General features: G+C 44.8%; 2 protein-coding genes across 2 annotated transcripts in view; one reads left to right on the top strand and one right to left on the bottom strand.

Moving 5' to 3' along the window:
• Window positions 1-3,693, bottom strand: part of hepacam2 (HEPACAM family member 2) — an 18,783-nt gene extending 15,090 nt beyond the window's left edge. The window contains exon 1 of the mRNA XM_083679909.1: window positions 3,686-3,693. Coding sequence (XP_083536035.1) covers window positions 3,686-3,689 — 4 coding nt within the window. The 5' untranslated portion in view covers window positions 3,690-3,693. The remainder of the gene's footprint in view (window positions 1-3,685) is intronic.
• A 1,919-nt stretch (window positions 3,694-5,612) lies between these two features.
• The window catches only part of cdk6 (cyclin dependent kinase 6), a 29,496-nt gene continuing 12,153 nt past the window's right edge, over window positions 5,613-22,955 (top strand). Inside the window, exons 1-4 of the mRNA XM_083681077.1 lie at window positions 5,613-5,999; window positions 6,841-7,176; window positions 10,210-10,345; window positions 13,835-14,002. Of these exons, the coding sequence (XP_083537203.1) occupies window positions 6,953-7,176; window positions 10,210-10,345; window positions 13,835-14,002 (528 nt within the window). The 5' untranslated portion in view covers window positions 5,613-5,999; window positions 6,841-6,952. The remainder of the gene's footprint in view (window positions 6,000-6,840; window positions 7,177-10,209; window positions 10,346-13,834; window positions 14,003-22,955) is intronic.

Genomic DNA, 22,955 nt, shown 5'->3' with positions numbered 1-22,955 from the left:
CAAATGGAATAGTCTTAGATGTGCAAACTCCAAGCTAGACTTCTAAGATTTGACATACTGTATGTATTTGAGCCAGGTGTGGACTAGGCTGATTACAGATGCAGCAGTGAAATTATTCCCTGGGGAAACAATACAGGTCCTAAATGAACGCAACTAAGGGTGGCGGTGTCTTTCAAGTCTGTGATCGGTGCCCAATCAAAGTCCTCTCTGGCAAGATAATCTGGCCTTTGGCTCCTTGACCACGATAATATAAAACAATCTGCCAGTGTTCATTGATGACTTTCACAATTTTACAAGATGATTTGTTGAGACGGCTGCATGGTTACGTGCTTTTGTGGCATGGCATGACAATGGGTCTCCAGGGGAATGGACAATGACACGGCTCCTCACAACGCGGTTAACTGCAGAATAACTCATAACACCAATAGGTTGCCATGCAACAAATCACAATAACTTGCATGTGTCACATTTTGAAAAAAAGACAGTAAATCCTTCCCTTTTAGGACAGAACCCCAGCAATGGAATCAATCTGGCTGATCACCGCTGATCAGACTCAAAGGTTCAGTAAGGATATGGATCCATTTTTTATTAAAGAATACAACACAATATTAAACTGAAATCGGATCAATATCTTACTTTCCTTTTCCTTTTCTCATATAAATTGAGGTATTGATGAGCAGGGTAGGCATCACAATGGTCACACACACCTCACACAACCCTTCTACGGCAGAGCAACTCTAGGCGACATACAATAACAAATCTGTCAATTATTATTTGTCCCCCTTTTTTTTTTTTTTTTTTTTTTTTTTTACTGGTTAATTTTCTGTGGAATGTGCAGTGCAGCTGTCACTTTAACACATGAATGGAGCAGCGAGGGCCGGGAGGCGGCAGAGTGGATCAACAGTGGACAGCTGGACCAGCGGGACAATGCCACCTCAGTTAATCATTAATACTCTTAATGAACACATCACCGCAGCATCAGAGGCTCTCTCCGAAGCCGAGCAGAGCAGGGCAGAGCAGGCGGCCTGCAGCAGGCTATACAGCCAGGCTGACCCCTGCACCGCACTTGTTGCAGTGTCAGAGTCAATTCACATTCAAATTCATTCCATGCGAGAAGTGTATTGAGATTCAATTTATGTAGAACAATGGGCACATCTTCAATTCACAAGCTGCATTGAGTACATTAACATTTGAGTCGACCCCAGCCCTGAATTGTTGATGGTCCATTAAGGTTTGGGGGACATGTGGGTGTAGTTGGTCAGTTTATTTATAGTGATTGCAACACTTGAAGAACGTTCATTGAATTCTAAAAGTTATGGGGGTGAATTGTTTGTACGGTGCTGTTTGTTTGTTTGTTTCTAAACAATTGTCTCTCTTTGTTTGTTTGCGATCCTTAAAACAGTGGAAAGTGAGGGCATTTAGGCCTAAAAAGAGGGAGTGGCTAGCAATGTACATGTCGGTAGGTGTGGTTGACGATGATTGATGAATAAGCATTCAACCTGTCTGAGGACAGGTGACAGCCCAACATTGGTGTTCACAGTGACAGACAGGTGAAGGTGTCATCAGAGAAACAATACTATAATCATTTTGAGACATGTTGTATCCTGTACAACATATTATATCTTAGTATGACCAACTGTCATAATCCAATCTCATAATCCAATCTCACAGTTATCCAATCCTCACCATTGATTGCCATTATGAAGTCTTTCGTTAAAAAGACCATTCAAACCATCTTAATCTCCCTCTTTACAAATACTACAGAATAAATAAGAAGATGAATGAGTCAATAAGGGTGTGCAGATGTTAGCCACTGATTTAAATATCACACAACTCTCTGTTCATTATGAGATGGCAGGGAGTGTGTGTGTGTGTGTGTGTGTGTGCGTGTGTGCGTGTGTGTGTGTGTGTGTGCGTGTGTGTGTGTGCGTGTGCGTGTGTGTGTGCCCGACCCCCCATCTGCAGAGGTGGCAGGTGTTCCTCCGTCCCCTGAAAGAGCAGGTTTTTATGTCCCTCCTCAAGTTAGTTGCTTGGTTTCCATGGAAATCCCCAACAGAAAGGGGCTTGTCTTTGGGGGCCGGTGCTGGGGAAGGCTTTGCTAGCTGCATGCTCTGGACTTCAGTTTGGCTTGACAAAAAAAGAAGAGGGAAAATCAAGCCAGCAACAGAAAACAACCTAGCATTGTCTCTTGGCGTTGTGCAGGGTTTACAATGACAATCTTCTCTGGGGATTAAGAAAGACTCGACTGTCCAGAGCTCCTTTGTGAAATGCCTTCAAATGTATCATGTTCCCTTTTAGACATAAAAACATCTAAGATAAACATGTTTGTGTCTTAAGACTTTACTCCAACAGTCAGCCACAGGAAATTAAAATTAAATCAAAAAAAGTGTCTGATGTCCTACAGAATCTAATTCTGGCACCAGTATTTCTGAAGACTTCAGTTTCTAATCACTGTGGCTTGTGTCACTTCCCCTTCAGGTGTGACTAGATCATGAACAAACCCACCTGTAGTTGTGGAGGCTACCTTACTATCACACACTCCAGTGTGTGTGTGTATGTGTGTGTGTGTGTGTGTGTGTGTGTGTGTGTGTGTGTGTGTGTGTGTCTGTGTGTCTGTGTCTGTGTCTGTGTCTGTTTCTGTGTGCCTGCCTGCCTGCCTGCCTGCCTGCGTGTGTGTGTGTGTGTGTGTGTGTGTGTGTGTGTGTGTGTGTGTGTGTGTCTGTGTCTGTGTCTGTGTCTGTGTCTGTGTCTGTGTGCCTGCCTGCCTGTGTGTGTAGGTGTGAAAGCTGATCTGAAGGACTGCTGTTCTGGACCTGTGTGTAGGTGAGTGGTGAGTGGTCCAACGTGTGGGTGTGTAAGGAGATCTGGGAGTGTCCTGCATTCACCTGTCCCCCATTTGCCTCTCTTTGTCCCCCCCGGGGATGCCTGTCATTCTCCCTTGGCAAGGCTGATTAGCAGCTGCCACCCAGATCTCTCCTGTGTCCTAAGACCACACCGTTTAGGTCAGAGTTAAAACATTGTGTCCAGATTTGGCCCATAGACAGCTAGCTACCCATTAAGACGTTGATGCCCTACCTTTCCTTAGGCTCTCTGACACATCACGTATGTGACAGGTGATAACTGAAGGGATCAAAACCGTGAAAGTGATCAGTCATCAGTCAAACAGGAAGTTAACGACTGTAAAAACATAGGTTGATAGGTGCTGTACAGTTCATAACAGTGTGACAGAAAATTGCGTAAGAGATGCAAATTATTCAAGTCTGACAACTAAATATCAATCAGCACAACAAATTGTGTGTCTGTTGTTGTTATACGGTGCGTCCTTTGATATGTAAAAAGAAACTGAAGGAAAGATTATTTGACTTTATATCTCTATTCAGGCGTATGATTAACTTACTGATACCACTTTATCCTTGCCAAGCCATGAATTAAAAAAACACCCATGGTCTTATCACAACATCACAAAAAAAACAAAAAAAAACTGCCAATGGCCCCTGGTGTGAGCATTGATTATTTTGTCTTATGATGACTGTTGGATAGATGATTCACTTACTTAAACAAATGTATTTGTTGTACGTCGCCTTGGATAAAGGCGTCTGCTAAATGCCATAAATGTAAAAATGTAAATGTACATTCAAACAAGCAAAGGGGGTTGCCAGTTCAGGATGATCACTATTTGACTTACCCATAACTCCCCAGCTTTCTTGATATGCCAGCCATCATTTGGTGACACCCAGAGTGATGAAAGTGGTGCTGTGTGAGAAAAACAATAGAATAATGTATTTTCATATTCTAGCTCATTGACATGTCATGGTAAGATCTTAAGGCAGTGTTTTTGTCTGAATGCATTCCTCAGCTTTCTCTGGAACCTCTACTTCCATGGCAGATTGTGAGGAATACTGTACATGTTGACGCAAAGGTATTTGCCGCAACTTGTGTAGTATTTAAACTGTCATGTGGGAGCATTTAAATCCCTCAATAAGTGGATGATTACTGCCATCTCAAAACATGCTTTCATCTCCATGGCCAGGGGGACATGAGGACAACACCAAAAGAGGCTAAACCACCTGCTAGCTCATTTGACTGTATATTAACTGTACTTTGCTATAACAACCACTGTATCTGTATTCTGAACTCTGATAATAATAAAGGTATGAATAATAAAGGTATCGACAGAGTTGAATGGTGACAAGTTACTGATTGATAGTAAAGCATTACACTAATAGCCAAACTTAGCTTGATGATGTCTGTCATCATCCGCTGTGTCATATCTCATATCTTGAGCAACGACTTTGAAGAGTGAATGTGTTATTCAAGTTTCAAAATGACAATGGCAGAGAGTGTTATGGGTGTGTGTGTGTGTGTGTGTGTGTGTGTGTGTGTGTGTGTGTGTGTGTGTGTGTGTGTGCGTGCATATCACACACAACAGATTTTATTGGTTTGTTTTTTAGCCAGATAAGAAGTATGCATGCTAATGTATTCAATCTGAGTAATGGCTCTCAGTGTTCATTTAAAACGAACAATGGTGATGTGAAAATGTAGATGCAGACGTTTACAGTTATTGGTTCAGAATACATTGTCCGCATTGTGTGCTTTGTGATGCAAATGTTGAATTTTGGATGGCCGAGGGTGGGGTGGGTGGGGTCTGGTTTGAGGGACTGTATTGCATAGGCTACTTCAAACTTGTTTTCTATTTAAATCAAATTACAATAAAACAAATCTTACATTTGTCTTAGACATGTTTAAAAGGCTGTTACTTATTCACTCCCTTTTAAAAATGTCCCCTATCCCTAGAATGATGTAAATTGAATAGGGTAAATTAATGATATCAACATCACATTCATCTTTTTCCCAGTATTTAAAAACAACCTTAATAACAACAATGATTTCAAAAACCACTCTAGTTCGCACAACCCTAACTCAAAGCCTAAACCAAGTTAAGACGTAAGGTAGTTAACCAATTACTATACGTATGAAAGACACTGCCAAGAAAATAGTTTTGGAGAATCACATTTCCATCCCACTTTTCAAATAAACTAGTGTGATAAATAGCCTAAATTGTGAAAATCTTTGTTGGGTTAATAATGGTCATAATTAAAGTAAATGTACTTACTTAATAATTTAGTCATTATCATTTACAACTTATCAATTAATTATTTCCTTCCCATAATTTAAACACTCATGTAGTTTGGATTTCACATGAAAATGAAGTCTTGAAAACGACCACCCGAGAAGGGGGCTTGGAGCGTCACCCCTGACATAAACTAAGCTATTGGGCCTTGAACCTGACCTTATTGACCAGGGACGAGCCTGTCACACGGCTTTCCCGCTGGTGTATTGTTAACGGAATAGTCGTCAATGGCCCGGATAGATCAACTGGTCCATCCAATAAACTTTTCCGCCGCCCAGCTTTTTCCCCCTGCGGTGCTCCTGGTTTTGACACTGAGGCAAAACCGAGAGAACTATGAATGGTAAAGAACCAAGGAGGCAGAGAAAGCAAAAGAAGGCGGTTAGCCTTTGTAGTCGGGAGGAATGCGGAAATGTTCCTGCTCTGTGTCAAACTTCTCTGAAGGGGGTCAAGGCACATTCAACCAGCGTGGGAAAGCGAAGAAGAGACGGAGCTCATAGACAAGCGTTGCATATTATCCCGGGATATATGGAAAAAGAGAGTTAAATTGGGGGGGGAAACTTAGAAGAGCGTGGCTTGGAGAATACATCACGCTTTGTCCTATGACCTCCCCAAAAAAGTTGCAGTACGCACAGTGTTTTTGTGTCAGGAATACGCCCCCCCCTCACTGTTAGTTGTTTCGCTAAGCTCCAGTTGCAGAGGTGGTACTGAGCGTGCATCATCCGTCTACCTGTGTGGCCCCGTTTGAGGACAGTGAGTGATCTGTGATGTGCGGTGTGTTTGTGCGAACATTTACCTAAAAGTGCTATGTTTCAGCACAATTTAAAGGACACTCTCGATGTTGCGAATTTCACTGACAACATAAGATCAGGTAAATATTTAAGTGTTTTTGTCAATTATATATATTTTTTCAAATCAAAAATCACATTCTTTATTTGAATGTTCCAGTGTAGACCTATTTAGAACATCAGTAGCAAGTTGTGCACCCTTTGACAGTTTTGTAAATCTTTATTGTTTATTGAAAGTCTAAACAAAATTAAAAAGGAAAAAAAAAGTTGCCTTTGTGCTAAAACACAATGCCCGAAAGTTACTGGATTGTTATTGTATCAACACACAATGTTATGATTATGGACATAAGAAATGAGAGTATTAAGGGATTGATGTGGTTTAAATGGACTCTATGCTATAGGAAGTTTAGACAATAGCCCACAATCAGTAGACAACCACGTGCTCGCAACAGTTTATGTCGCTCCTATCAGATGGGATCAACTGGAGTGAAGAGCGGTTAGTAAAGAGAGGTTACATTTATATCAGTAGCATATTATTTAGTCAATGTGTTCTATTTTGCTTTGCTTTTTATTATGAACTATTCATTTGATTTGCTTTTTAAATCAAATTAATCTAAAATATATAATTAATGTAAGAGGTACACAGCATGCATGGCTATATGACTGAATTAAGGACAAAATAACTTGTGAAAATTGGGAAATGATCTTTTTCTTATTTTTAGATGCCAGATGTTCTATGAAGTAGGAGGACATGAGTTGATATGCGTAGGCTAATAGGAGTGGGAGTGGATAAAGTCGAACGCATCGGGTTTTTATGTTGATAGTCGGAATAAAACGTGATGACACAATGATGTCGCCTACCTGGGACTGCGTTAGACCACAATAGACATGTGTTTACCTATGCTACCTTTGTCTTCTTCTTAGGCATTGCACGTGCCAACTCTTTGCAGTGAAGATGCTTTTGTAGAAAGTCTGGGTCGTCACACTCGTCGGGATTCCCCGCAATATTTTCAACGAGAAAAACCCCCGGCAAAAAATGGACAAGGAAAGTTCAACCCCACAATACGAGCCCGTCGCCGAAATAGGCGAAGGTGCGTATGGAAAGGTGTACAAGGCACGAGATCTGAAGAATGGGGGACGCTTTGTAGCCCTGAAAAGAGTTCGGGTGCAGACTGAAGAAGAAGGGATGCCACTCTCAACAATACGCGAGGTGGCAGTACTGAGGCAACTAGAAGCATTCGATCACCCCAACGTGGTCAGGTAAAGAGAGGGGAGACAGTGTGTTTCCAACTGTTGTATCAGCCTATCCATGATCCCAATATTATTTATTGCATTGACCAATCGTTTTTATTCTGAGAATGACAAACACGTATAGGTCCCTGCTTTCTTGTGCTTTGTGTGATGGAGTTGCGTCATTTGACCTTTCGGGGAATCATTAACAAAGCATAGTCTTGTAATTAAGTCTAAGTCTGCATTACAATACTATTTTTGCTATAGGTTACATGTTTAATTCATGCATCTGTAATGACATAACCATCCTGATATTTTTGGCTCAACACCTGTGACAGTTATCTGTTTTACCACATTGGACATCCAAAGTGAGTCGTAGTTAAACTCAACTATACCATTGGGATTCACAGAGGAGTCACAACTGTTGGGAAAATTAAGAAATTAACATGATTTACACAAAGAGCTACACTAAGTTGTCATGATTGATCCATTCCAGCACAAGATATTGTGATTGAAGTTATTTTTGAACTCCCAGGCCACATCACAAATTGTGAGGTTGTTTTGTTTGCAGCTGTAGAATAGATGGTTCACATTGGAGACCAGTGTGGTTCGTCAAAGAGCCCACGTCATTTACGGCCTCCACTCAAGGCCTAACCTTGCCATTTGGCTTATTATGGCAGATTAAGTGATTTAGGATTAATCCCTCACGATGGAAAAGTGGTTGTCAAATGCCTGTTCCATCTTCAGCCCCAAAGTGCTTAAACATTATTCTCTCATGAATAAATGAATACTTAATGCATGGTCTAGACACACAGTAAATGATAAACTGAAGGTTCTCTTCAATTTGTACCCAGTGACAGTGGTCATACTACACAAAGGGTGATATAACAGATCTTTGCATCCCCATTATATTGCATGACATTATGAATGATTACAGGTTTCCTTTTTGGCTATAACTCTGTACGTCCATATTTAAATCAACACAGGGGGGGTCTCTTCTCCCTAATATATAGGCTAAGCAACATTGAGGAGCAGAGTGCATTCTGGGTACTTCGGCGTAACTATAGGCAACCCCTGGATGTTTGTAATGAGCCCCATTATTCATTCCATATGTTCAGTGTCTGCATTGTGGCAGAACAATCCTGTTCTGAGGGGTGTTTAACCCCAGCACTCCAGAGGAGGCTCGCTCTATTCCGTGACATCATGTGTGGTTATAATACCTTTAAAGACCACACTCAAGGATTTCCAAGCCCTTTCATTACAAGGGGCTGGCACTTGTTCCCTATAGGCTGCATGGGAGTGGAGAAATGAACAAGCTTCCCAAGAGTATTTGTCTTTTTCCCCCCATGCTTTATGACGACTAATTAATGTAGATGAACTGGATGGTTCTAGTTATTACTGCACAGCACCATACGCAGTTCTTTGGGTTGTAGAGCTAAGCTTCCCATTGAAAGAGGCAGTAATCTTGATCAACCATAGAATAACTGCATTAAAGCCATTCAGGAAATAGGGTCATAGGCCTGCGTCACTGTTGGGCCATGCCGCAAAGCAGGAAGTACAACTCGTTCTCTCTTTAAATCAAGACAAAAAAGTCAAATTGTTGACTATATAACCATTTTCCACTTTACTGCAATGGCCGTTTAGTGAAAACCCTATCGCTCACTGTGTGAGCATGCTGCTGCAGCAATGTCAAAGGTTAGAGGCCATCCACGTTCGTCTCTCATATTGGTGGCCGTGACGAGAGATGCTGCTCCAGCGCTGGCCATGGGCGACCCTGCGTGAGTTACCATGGCACATCAGAAGTTACCATGGCACTCCTGGAGGAATGTCCGTTGTGGTTCTCAGCTCTTTCAGGAGGACACTGGATGGCTTTTTTCAGCTCTTCATCAAAGCCTGCCCTGGCACTACAGGCCAAAGAAATCTGTATGTTTGGGCTCAGTTTGTTGCCTAGTAAAATACAACCACCAAGTTGTTGTGGTGTGTTGTGGTGTGTTGTGTTGGATCCTCTGTTGTGTTGTGTTGAGTCAGTCCTTAAACCTTAGGGGTATTATTGGTGTTCCAAAGATGATGTGATGTAAAGCAGTTATACTGAGGTGCAACTGAATCATGTCCTGCTTGTTTGATTATTAGAGCACTAAACTATCTACTGTTTCTACGTTGGTGTCAGACCACTGCAAAACATTTATTTGAAATGCTTTCAAATATTTAAACAACTTGAGGTGTGTCTGATTAAGCTTTAGCTTGCATGCAGAGCTCGCTTTTGTGACTATTTCAGTGCTTCCATGATGGCTGACAAGGATATCAAGCACACCTCAACCTTTTTAAACATTGATTTTAAAATATTCAAATATGCATTTTTTCCCAGGTCTGGTAGGTGTTCCACTCTCAACTGACCATGACGAGATTAGTGTACCATAAAGTCCTTCATTCCACATAAGAGGAGTAACTTCACTGGAATATTGGATATATTGCCAAAACATTGATCAGTCATGAGCAAGGAGCCTAAAATTCTGGTAGCTTTCATTTAGCCAACAAAGTCCCAGTATGTGAGGCATTGCAAGAATTCTCTCAAACTGTCAGGAAACTAGTCTGGACAGTTATCTGACACTATAAAGGAATTTGTGGCCTAACTGAGTCTAGATTGTTTAAATAGATTAGATCTTTTAGAGGTAGGTAATGCTAGAGATTCTATCAAATGTTTTTCTCTGTATATCAGAAAACACACTAAGAAAATATGTCAGGAGTTTGTGTTTTAAAGGAGGGAAGCATTGTTATTGTTTTGTAGTAATAGATTACACACTATATTTAAGGCTTTTAAATGGCTTATAAATCATTTAATGACGTGTGAATCTTGAACAACAGGCCAGAATCATGTATTTATGGTTCACACATTTGATTAAGATGTTTATAAGTGTGTGTTCAAATACAAATACAATGACCCAACTACACACCCTTTGAAAGGTTTAATAGATGGCATCTTGATATTAAGTGTTACAATGGAATTAGATTGACCACAAACACAGGAAGCAGCACTACTGACTATCTTCATCTGCCTCTGTCCAGGCTGTTTGACGTGTGTACGGTGTCTCGGACCGACCGGGAGACCAAACTAACCCTGGTCTTTGAGCATGTTGACCAGGACCTGACCACATACCTGGAGAAGGCCCCTGACCCAGGGGTGCCATCTGAAACCATCAAGGTGAGTCTTAACCTGGATGTCTGGATTGAGCACTGCAGTATTCCCCAGTCATTTGAATGACAGCCTTCTGTAACCACCATAGTAAATGTACACAGTAACGACTTACTTTAGCTTTGTAAGCAACTATTCAATGTAGCTATTGGCTTTTATCAGTTGAATCTCTGGCCCTTGTTTGCAAAGTATCCAGGGAATATTCTTGCTCCAGCCCAGACAGGATGGAAGTCCCAAACATCAGAAGCGGTCAGGGGTTCTGAGAGGCAGCACATGTGGCAGATGGGGTCCTAATTAGAGGGCCTCAGCCCCATGTGCTTCTTTTTAGTTTACTGTGTATCGGAAAGAGGGATACTGCTTCTGACTGTGTGTGTGTGTGTGTGTGTGTGTGTGTGTGTGTGTGTGTGTGTGTGTGTGCAATTTAGCCAGCGACACTAGCACCATGCTCTACCAACTGAGCCACAGAGGACCATGTGTGCAATTCTACTTGCATTATGTGTTGCTGTTGCTCCAACATTTCGCATTATAACCCCATGCAACAACATTCATTTCACATGAAAAACCAATGCACAACTTCATGGGGAATGTACAGAATGACATACTTTCTGTGGAGTGTCATATCTGTGGAATGTCCCACAGGGCAAGACGCAGTCTTAACACACCATTCATACTGGTGATACGTTTCTCTAATCCATATGTAATGTTAATGTTATTTGTGAGTGTCCACTTACACGGTCCAAAGGTTGGAAACGGAAGTGTTTGGCAAACGCTCTCCTCTGACGGTCTGTCCCTTTCCCTTTTCCCACACACCTCTTTCAAATCCATTGATCATACTTCTCTAACCTCGGGGTCTGGGGGTAGATCACGTAAAGTATGAGGGAAGGAGTGGTTGGGGTCATCTGTTTGTTTGTGGAGGCCTCTTAGTAAAGTGTGGAACTGAAAACAGAGAAGTTGTCTACAGTAACTGTTGATAGGCCCCTCTGGGGATGTTTTGCCTGTGTTGTGTGTATTATTGTAAAGAATTGTTGGGCCGATAGGTACCCCAAGCATAGATTAGTCTAGAAAACATCCAACATGAGGCTTTGCCAGGACATGCTTTTAATGCGACAGATATTCGTTCTACCTTGCATTTTATTTCAGTACAAGCCCACCCTTTAAATCACATTGATTCCAAGACAAGTGGGGTAAACCACTTGAGTAGTTGAGTGTGGAGGTTAGCCTTCTCCATACTGTTGGAGCTACGGGGGACAATGGATAACGATCACGGACAAAGCCACAAGATGACACAGGCACTATCCCATTTACTTCCATGACAGTGGACATTGCACAGTAACCCCTCAGAGTCCAGAGTCCCCCCCCCCCCCCCCCACGCACACACCTCAAACAGCTTAATTTATGCAGTACTCTTCCAGACCAGAAGACACCAGATTGCAGCCCCACCCCAATACCCCCAGCCCACCCCAGTCCAAGCCTGTCCACCATTCTCAGACCCACCGCATTGGTAATTGATGAAAGAGGCCACGGGAATGAAATGAGCTGGAAGGACATCAAGCAGTCGGTTCCCCCCAGTCTTGGGGGAGTGAGGCTGGGCTAGTGCGGGCCCTGCGTCCCCCCCCCCCCACCCACAACCCCTTCTCCTCCGGGCCTATAAAGGGGGAGGTTAATGAAGCATGGGGAGGGAATTACACTAACGCTAACTGGCAGATGTCCTGTATTGTGCCTGGCTACAATAAACAATATGGCGGCCTCTGATGTATTTGCATGAGAAAGGGGGGTGCACTCAGGAAGCGATGTTTTGACTGCTTTTTCGGTGGGCTACTTTCTTCCTACTCCTCTCTTTTTGAGGCTTTGTTGTCATTGTGGGTCCCTCGTCTCAGTTTCCTCACCGTCGTCGTGCTGTTTCTGGTGCTCTGGTCGAGGTGCTGCCAAAGACAGTTGGGTCTTGAGCAACCTTTTGTGTCATTGTGGTACACGGTCCTGTCAAGTTTTCGTGAGGTCAGGTGTCCTTGCGTTGATAATGCGAGTTTCAGTCATCGTCTGGCATTGCCACCAGCCCCACAAGCCATTGGTTGCCACTCCTTAAAGTATGAAGAACTGGAATGGATCAAATTGTTCACTGTTCACACAAACGTTCAGCTACATCGTTCAGTAGTGTGTGTGTGTGTGTGTGTGTGTGTGTGTGTGTGTTCGCTTCGAGTGAACTGACGCAGGAGATGATATGGCGGACCCGGGGGGCACGAGTGTTTGTGTGTTTGTCCTAGAGTCACACTTATGAGATAATTGGGATTTAGTAGGAAACGCTGTTGAAAGAAAACATGGTGAAATAGCTATTTAAAGCCAACACAGAGGAACTCACAGGGGTGATGACATTGTGTCAACCCCCAAAATAACTGCCTCTGCCTCTGTCTGTTGGCCTGCTAGGTCATGGGTGGATGGATATTCAAAAAGGAGGGTCTGTTTACGCGCGGAGGGCCGTCACAGACACACACTTACACACACACACACACACACACACACAAACTGGGTCCTGTCCCTATTTTGTGCATTGTGAGGGGCTCCATCCCCTCCCCTTGCCCACCGGTCAGGCCCGCGCCGTTTGCAAATGTTTTCTGCTTGAGTGTGCAGCCCATTGTTTCAGCTCCTTTTAATCACCCACCAGCTGGTAGGTTGGTGAATGGAGCTGCGGGCCCAGGTCCATGTCACTTGTGAGGTCTTGGCGGAGGGTTTCAGGGGGTCGGCCACGCCACCGCCCGTCTGCTTGTAACCCCTGCAGCAGCGCAATTCATGTCTCAACTGTGAAGAGTGCCCCTTTTTCTCTCTCTCTTTGTCTTTCTCTCTCTCTTTTCTAATCTGCCCCCCCCCCCACACACACACCTCTCTATCACTCATACAGCCCCCCCCCCCCTCCCACCACCACTATCACCACCAGTTTAGTCCTTCTGTTGTGCAATTCCCACCAGAGGAAATGGCTGTTGTGCATTTCAGTTTAGCTTCTAAAATAGCTGTTACTCTGGGGCTGTTACTCTGGGGCTGTTACTCTGGGGCTGTTACTCTGGGGGTTGTTACACTGGGGGTTGTTACACTGGGGCTGTTACTCTGGGGCTGTTACTCTGGGGGCTGTTACACTGGGAGCTGTCCCTGAGCCTGACAGAGCGGGATCTACAATTAACCATCATCAGACAGCTGCAGGGAAGCAGAGGCCCACCAGAAATGGGCCTTACAGCAACATGTCTTTCCAGCTCTCTATGCACTCGTGTCAGCTATCAACATCTGCCACACTCAGCCTTTAAAGGGACACTGCCTCTTTTTTTCCCCCTTCTCTCTGGGACATTCAGGTTTCATTCAGTCCTGTTGGGGATCATTTCATAGAGAAATTATGAAAAGGTTGCCTTAAAATAATGTTCTGTTTTTTATATACATACATATTTGAAGAATTTGTTTTCAAAGTCACTTGACAGTTTGTCCACCTTGGTCTCTGTGTGTCTTGTCGTTCCACAGGATATGATGTACCAGCTTCTGCAGGGGTTGGACTTCCTGCACTCCCACCGCGTGGTTCACCGGGACCTGAAGCCCCAGAACATCCTCGTCACCAGCGGAGGACAGATCAAACTGGCTGACTTTGGCTTGGCCAGGATATACAGCTTTCAGATGGCTCTTACCTCTGTGGTGAGCAATGAATGAATGAATCAAATGTTATTTGTAACATTCTATTATTGTGGAGGAGTAGTTTCTCTGGTGACTGGAAAAATCCATGTCTGTAATACATATCCCTCTCAAACACTTTCACATCTCATAATTCACTGATCTATTTTAGATAGCTAGACTGGTGTCTCATGCTTTGATATTCGCCACATGGATAATAGATAGTGGAGCTGTGTGTTGGACTTCCCAAATGTAAAGAATCTTTTTTACAGACCCTTATCTCCCACAGTCCTCTCCTGACACAAAAGACTTTGTTCATCTGGGATAAAAGAGTTGCTTGAGGCCCTTCCTCTGAACACCTGATCTCTCCCTCCCCCTCTTTCCTACCCTCCTTCTTCTGTCCTTCCCTCTGTCTATCTTTATCTTGTCTTCCACTTTGTTATTGGTCCGTCCTCTCTTGTTTCACCAGTTTCTTAAACAACCTGCTGTATCTTTTATTGACTGTCTACCAACATGAAGCACGCAGAGTGAGAGATGGGATTCCGGATAAAGGGTCACTTCTCTGAGGTTTTTTTTAGGTGTGTGTGTGTGTGTGTGTGTGTGTGTGTGTGTGTGTGTGTGTGTGTGTGTGTGTGTGTGTGTGTGTGTGTGTGTGTGTGTGTGTGTGTGTGTGTGTGTGTGTGTGTGTGTGTGTGTGTGTGTGTGTGTGTGTGTGTGTGTGTGTGTGTGTGTGTGTGTGTGTGTGTGTGAGAGTTAACTCCCTCAGGTGGGATCAGGAGTGTGACAGGGCTGACACAGAGAGAGAGAGTTCACTGTCTCCAGAGACACACATGAAAAGCCACTAATGTGATGTAGCGACCACTTAAAGGGCACCAATTGGCAGACCAGAAAGCAGGGTAAACGATACGGGTCTGTAAAGGGAGAACGAAGGGGGCGAGGCGGGAGTCTCAGGAATCCGAGAGTGGATGAGACAGGGGTGAAATGGATGAGGAGGGAGATTGAGTCAGTGAACTCCCCCCACCCCCTTCCCCCACCCTTCCATCAGGCCTTTGAAGTCAGACTGTCTTCCACTGGGCTCTGATGTCCAGAGATAGGAGAGGGAGAGGGGCTGAAAGGACTGGGGATGGGAGGAGTGAGGAGATCCTTTAGATGGCTGGACCTTAACAACAGTGGCCTGTACAGGAACAATTGAATAGGTTCATAGTCTTATGTCTGTAGGAAGAAATATATGAATATACCAGTACATGCCAAATGTCAGTATAGATTGTTTCAGTGCGAACCTTCAAATATCTTTCTCTATACATTATTTCAATGGTCTTCGTCTCCAATTTGTCTTTTTTTTTATTTTTATTTTTTTATTATTTGACACATTAGATCATTAAGGATCTCAATTTGACCATAGAAGACATGTTGTTTCCCTCCCATGTTTGAAGATCAACTGAAGGAAGTACTGGGGAAGAATCATCCATCCAACAGGGTCACCTGTATTTTCAGTGCTCATTAACCCTATAACCTGACATTCACTCTGTGCATGTGTGTGTGCACGTGCATGCATGCATGTGTGCATGCATGCACTCATGCGCTCGTGCTATTAGTCATGCTGTCTGCTTGGGGTTTATTTGCTCTCAAAACGGTGTTTCACTTCTTATATGACAGTGGACGTGGAGACATATTTCACTTAGGCAGTTGGGCTTCTGCAAATTCACCTGGGAATTCACCTTAGTGAACTCAGTGAGAAAGTTGCCTATCCTCCCCTCTCCAGCCCCACCTCCCTCTCTGTTTGCACCGGTTGGGCGTGTGTGCGTGCGTGCGTGCGTGTGTGCGTGCGTGTGTGTGTGCGTGCGTGCGTGAGCATCTCTGGTTCCAGGTGAATGTTCCTGTGTCTGGAATCCCCCCTATAACTGTTCCCAGCTCTCTGGTTCCTTTCACTCAGATAAAGGATCTACCGTTTCTGTGTTCTGTATCTAAAACACAGCCATTCATAGTCCACAAACAGTCGTGACAGGACTTCCCCCCTCTGTGTCAGATTCAGAATTGGTGCTAGTACCCACCAGCTCTGTGCCACCAGCAACCAACGGACCATGAGTGACTTGTTTAGTCAGAACAGGGTTCTGTTATTGGAACATAGGGGCCTGCCAGTAGGCCATAGGTACAGTGCTGTAGGTCTACATGTGGCTTGACTCATTCCACGCCATTCAAAGCACTGATGAACGGTGTTACCGAACAAACGTTTTGAATCGGTATGATTCAAATTTTAAACTGAGTGTATGTGTTTTGAATTTGCATAAGGGTCAAAAGGGGCCCCTTTGGATTTTTTTTTTTTTTTTTGACAGTTGACAGTTTAAACCAACTTGCTAGAACTTCTCTTCTTAGGGGTTATCTATTATTAACCCTTTAGACATTGAAAATCAAGCAGACAATTTGACTTTCGTGTGTGTGTGTGTGTGTGTGTGTGTGTGTGTGTGTGTGGTGTGAGTGAGTGATGGGGGGCTGCCTATCAGAGGCCCCCTGACAGTTCCCTCCCAGTGTGTCCCACCCCTACCCCCTCCCCCCTTTCACCCCCATCCCCACCCAGCGGCTGAGTGAAAGGAGGGCTGATCAGAGACCACCCATAGGGTGCTGCAGAGGTCCAGATTAGCCTGACCCTGGGGAGTCACTGGAGGTCCGTCGCTTTGTTGATATTTTAGAATGACTTCAGCCTTCCGACACTCATTGTGTCGTTTTGAGTGACAAGCTGATGAGTTAAGCTGACGGGGGGGGAAAAGAGAGACGACAAAGACACCTTCTGCCCAATATTGTGGTTTATCAGCTTATCCTAAATCTGCATTAGTACATGTGGAAAAACACAAACCCATTAGGACATTACACGTTAGAGCATTTGCATAATCTGCGTCTCTCGATGTCGTTTTGGATAGTTTTGAGGGTTACGATAATATATCCCCATACAAGACCGTAAACCACTCTACTAATCTCTAACGGTCTCTCTCTCTCTCTCTCTCTCTCTCTCTCTCTCTCTCTCTCTCTCTCTCTCTCTCTCTCTCTCTCTCTCCGAACCATATTTAGTAACAACTACGTCTCATCATTCATTAGAATGAGATTGGCCTGGGCCCTGGGTTGGTCTGGTGGGATCCATATATGCCCACGTCTGTGCAGGTCTGGTCCTCTGCTGACACACTTCCCCCGTTCCTCCCAGTCCCTCTCTTACTGTACATCTGTCCAATAAAGGATAGAAAAAAGAAGACCGGGTTCGTCGCATTGTCGATGTGACATATGGATCCCTCTCCGTTGCCAGTCATTGTAATGGGAAGCAGACTGGATTGTCCCATGAAAGCCATTAGGCTGCTTCTATGAAGAGCATCATGTGCGCAGCGTTGCTTATCAAATTGGATTTGGAAGCTGCAGAGAAAAAAACCCGCCACCGATCATTTATTCAACTGATTGTTGTTGCATATTGGTTTTACATTCACCAAAATAAACCGAACCTAAATCGAGCGTTTGCAGTCGGGGTCAAGAGACGGAGAGACAGAAGAGTGTCAGGCGGAGATATGTTTTTCCGCAGTGATGCTATTGAATCTCAAGTGCTGTGTTATTGAGTTAGAGGTCAATGAACTTGGATGGTATGACTTTTTTTTTTAATGGGAATAAGGTTCTTCCTATTTGCTTTGATAAGAGTGGAACTTTCAGTAGCAGATGTTCTGAGGATGGAACCCATCCTTGATGTGTTCTAAAGAACATTCTAAATCCCTCTCCCTTCAACGCTCCTCTCCTGCAATCGTTCCCCTCTGCATACTGCAACTCCAAAACAAGTGGTTGCCGTGGGAGTCCTCTGGGTCCTGCCGCTTCCTTCCCCTCCACCGATGGAATGAATTCCTCATGTTGGCAACACCTAGCAACCAGACCACCGCTTGGGTCAGATCTGCTCACCCCCCCCCCCCCCTCGCCCCGCCAGCCTGCTCACTTCCCTGCCATCTGCCCTACTGGTGAAGGCCTACTGGTTTACTGTAACACAGAGGTCTGCAATGATCTAAACTGTTACTGTCGTCTCCGTTGCAGCCAATAACGACACCATTCAGTGTTTGATTGGATTCAAGTGGAAAAGTTGTTCTAAAGTGTTGCGTGGCTTTGTGTAGAATGGTTGACGCACACCTGGTTGTTACCTTAGACATCCATCTGTTTCCTCAGTTTCCCTCAGACCTTATCCTCCCACGACCCTTTACCAAAACAAGGCAGTCTCAGACATCAGAAAATGAGTAAAATAACATAATGTAGGAGTGAGCATTTACATTGCTTTTGAAGATATCAAATATGATTCAATATGAATCACATTTGAATATCCCTATATGAGCTTGTCTTTCAGATCATGTATGAGTTGAATGGTGTGGGTGGGGGAAACGACTTGCCATCAAACCTCAAAGGCTTTTAAACCCAACTTATTACTCATGTTACTCATACTGATGGTCCTCTGTGGCTCAGTTGGTAGAGCATGGCACTAACAACGCTTAGGTTGTGGGTTTGATTCCCACTGGGACCATATATACCGAAAAATGTGTGCACTCATTGTAATGTAAGTCGCTTTGGATAAAAGCGTCAGCTAAATGGCGTATACCATCATTTGTGAGATTTTGATTGAAAGTGAGATGAGATGTGTGTGACTGGGACTTTGTGGTTAGTATCTTCATGTTTTTAATTCCCCATGATCACATATCACATGGAAATAGGCAAGACAGAGACATCAATTTGACCACTTACAATGCAAGACGCTCTGTTTTACATGACTCTGGGCCCCGTAAAGATGATCAACATATGATGCATTTGCTACCGTTTGTATGTTTCATTCCTCTTGAAACACCATCACATTACAGCCTATGTCAGCACAGCAGTATGAGAATCCAGGAAAGAACAGCTTTAATGTGGATTTTTCAGTCATAGCCAAGGATGAACCTCATGGCGGGTTTGCTGAATCTAGCCCTTTGTGTCCTGCCAGACAATGTGCTTTCACTCTGGACAGACACACAGGCAGCAACTCGGAGAGGGAAAAACCCCCACACTGCACGCAGGAGAGCACGTGCGACACACTCTGGGAATGTTTAGATATCTCCTCAAACGGCTTGGGGGGGGGGGGGGGGGGGGGGGGGGGGAGGAAAACTCCCTCCATGCTCCAACTGCAGCAGGAGAAGGGGGCTGTCCCCAAAAAGACAGACAGACAGGCACACACACACACACACACACACACACATGCTCACACATCATCGGCAGAGCACAATGCACAGTGAAGGCCTTATTTGGTATTTCCTGTGTAACCTCTACCGCCAGCCATGCAGCGCAGGCCAGCAGCAGCACCCCTGTACTTCAGGCCCGTCTGTATTAATTGTTGACAGGGGCTTGGCAGGCCTCCAGGTGGGGAAAAGGGGGACTGATTGGGGGGATGAGGGGCGAGGGTGGTGGGGGGGGGGGTGGGGGTGTAAGCCGTAAAAAAAAAAAAAAAAAAGTTACGGCATATATCAGGAATTTTCCGACTAATGATGTGCGGATGTGGTGGCGCTGGGGAAAAAGAGCCTGACTGTGCTGTCTTTGTTCGACTCGCAGAGGGCCCCATGCAGCATTCCTGTACGCTATGCATACTTTGGCAACTGTTTTGGTGCAGAGTTTTTTTTACAGCTAACTGTATACAGTTTATGCCCTGCACCCACTTGCACTGTATAAGCTCCCTTGTGGATCTTCTTCCTCTCTTGGCCCGATACGGGGGGATTGTTTAGGTGTTTAAAAAGTGTTTCAGAAGAAAGGGGGAAAAGGCAAAGAAGGGAACTCTGGGGCTTGGAAATAATGGTGTTTACAGCCCAGCTGGCTTGTGAGCTAAGAATGGCCTCTCTGGAGACACGATATTGCAGGAGGGGAAAAGGGTCGACTCTGAGCGCATAGTTTTGCACAGATTGCAGCTACGGTAGCGTCCGACCGCTGACGTTCGGCTGCAACATGAAGGGATGAGTTCAGTTTTGGATGAGGTGTCACAGTGTGTTTATTAGGTACGGATTTGATTTGTAATGCCATGCACTGCTGTTTTATATTCTATTTATTTTAAAATGTATTGTTGCACTCCTCTGTGGCACTGTCACTTTTGCATTTCACTGTATACTTGTATGCACGTGACAAATAAAGAATCTTGAATCTTGAATCTTGACTTTGTGCCGTAGCTATGAAGTGGAATTTGGAAGGCTAAGAACGTGGATGCCCGCGACCCACCGTTAGCCCTGTGGAGTGCACCGTACGTTTCCATCTCCATACAGAGTGGAAGTTAATGCTGTCACTTCTCTATACAAGTGCCATTAACAGCATCGGATCCTGCAAGTCTCGGTAGCCATTTTGTCCCTGGCCAAGTGTGGTCGACTGGTCCCTTTAAAGGCGTTCCGGGCCCCTGCTGGCGAGAAGTAAATTCAGCCCAAGGTTCTGTGTTGGAGGGGCCTTTCATCCTGGGCTTCCTCTGACAGAGAGAATGTAAACATGGGCCCCCAGCCAAGCCCAGGCTTATTCCTAATCACATTGTGTCTCTATTGTCTTCCATTCCAGAGGGGAAATCTATGAGAGAGACGCTTGGGGTATAATGGTGGTGTGGTTTGGTGGGGGCGATGGGGGGGGGGGTTAGGGGCTGGACACAACAGGATACAATGGCTGTAGACTGCAGAACCCCCCCCCCCACCCCCCCCCCCCCCCCCAGCCGTAGTCCACTGGCCAAGTCTTACTGTACCTCGTCCAGAGGCGGATGTGCCTCGTCAGTGAGGCTTGGAGTTCTGCAGGGCTGCCATTTCCTCTCCTCCCCGGCCCGTGCAGAGCGGAGCGGGTCGGGGATGCTCTCAGCACAAAGGAATGCTCAGAATGTTGTCCTTTAATCTGAAGTCAGCCAAGGCTGCTTTATCTGACCTCCTCTGTTACCAGGCAGGCAGGCAGGCAGGCAGGCAGGCAGCTCCACACAAGCAGAGCACAGGCCTATCTGACAGTCACCCCTGGCCCGAGCCTGCATAGACATGGGAAGCGAAGGGGGAAGGGGGGGGGTGATGAGAAATGGGAAGGGAAGGAGGTACAGAGAGGGGGAGAGTTATAGAGAATGATAAAGGGGGTAAAGGGAGGGAAGAGGCAGGGGGGGGGGGAAGCATTTTAAAACAATCTCTGAGTCAAGATTTCTTGCTTTGAATGCCCTGATCAGTCCTGATGTTCTAAATTGCTACAACTCCTAAGATTCCCCTTTCCCTCCCATGTGAGGTCCTTCTGTTGAACAGCGCGAGAGCGTGCTGCTCTCAGGGTCAGGGTGGAAAAACTCTTGTCTGACGTGTTTTAACGCGGTATGAGTTTGCAGTAAGAGTTTTTTTATGAAATAAACACAGACCTCTCGCTTCAATCGCTATGATGCAGCTGCACACGAAATTATGATAGTATGAAACAGTACGCACGGTGGATTGACCAGAAATACACATGAAAATGGATTTCGGCTAAACTTCCCCTTTAAGGGCCTGTTCAGCTGCTCTGTTTCACAGAGTGCAGTCTGATTTATATAGAGAGGTGAACATGTTTTAGGGAGAGAGTGAAACGTGCATGGGTTATATTGAGAGAGACATAGGAATGTGTGTTATAGACACTTAGACCGATGTGTTTAAGCTTTATTGGAATACAGAGAGACGTGTATTTTTCGCCGACACACATAAGGGTTATATGGAGAGGGAGCGCTGAAGATATTTTATAGAGGGAGGGAGGGAGGGAGGGAGGAGGGAGGAGGGAGGGAGGAGGGAGGAGGGAGGGAGGAGGGAGAGGAAGGAGGTCTGTGTTTTAGGGAGTTGAAGGGGTTTTGCTGGGAGCTCAGCAGTGCTGACAGTGTGACTTGTTAGGGCAGAAATGAAAACAAGTTTGCTAGGTCTGCATTGACTGATGGGGCTTGGGAAAGGGAACGTGACTTGAAATGACATTCACCAGTGCAAGCAGTGTACCTTTTTTTTCATGAATACCTCATGGTTTCTAGTTTGCCATTCAATTGTTATTTATAGTTGGAAAAAAGGGTGCCCTCAGGCATCAAGGGCATGAGTCATGCCTTCTACAGTATCAGTCCTGTATGGACGGACACACTGCTCCTCAATCCCGGTCCTAGAGAGCCACAGGGTCAGCAGGCTTTTTGAACCAGCCCAGTGCTAACACATCTGATTCAGCAGGTCCTAATGACTACAGTGGTTCATGACCTAACCCATGTCAGTGCAGGACTAGAACAGAAGCCTGCATACCCCTAAAAACTAAACAAAAAAGAGAGCATTTAGTGTGTTGCGCCAAGACTTCTCAGACCAGTGTTGCACGGTAACAACACCTACTGCAATTAAGCTTCCTGCCCTGTGTCTGTGGCCAGGCCTTCGAACAACGCTCTGCGTAGAAGAGCGGATATTCCTATGCACTTACGTCAGATAGCATTGGTATGTGGTTCTTCCTAGAAGTCTGCATCGTGCAGAGGCCTACCCCAGTTTTTGCTCTGTGGTGTTTGAAAAAGATGCAGTGGAATACAGTCTCATACAGCAGCAGGCAGGTACATTTCTCTGTGACAGACAGAGCCACAGCAAAGGGTTTGAATGGGCCGTATGTCACACATGCATCTATGCACATTCTAACTTAGCTCTGAGCTTTGCATAATTCCATTTTGAGGCACCCTCTGGTCTATAGTACGGAAACTCACATTAACCCTCAATTCAATTCAGTGTTGGATTGTACAGTTGTCATGAAGTTAGGTTGTTGCAAGAGAGAGAGAAATTTATGAGGTAAAAGGTTAAAGGGATAAGGTAATTTTAACAATTTGTTTCACGTACGTTACATGTAGGAAGCAAACAATATTGTCATGCTTGCAATTAGTAATGTCACTCTAATACTTGGTTTGATTTAGGCATTTGTATGTAGATAATGCTAACTGCTGACAGACCTGATGGCGGATATTGACATCTATCATGGAAGCAGT

This window comes from Argentina silus, assembly GCF_951799395.1.
Source record: "Argentina silus genome assembly, chromosome: 11".
Taxonomy (NCBI): Eukaryota; Metazoa; Chordata; class Actinopteri; order Argentiniformes; family Argentinidae; genus Argentina; species Argentina silus.
This window is presented reverse-complemented; position numbering and strand designations above follow the sequence as displayed.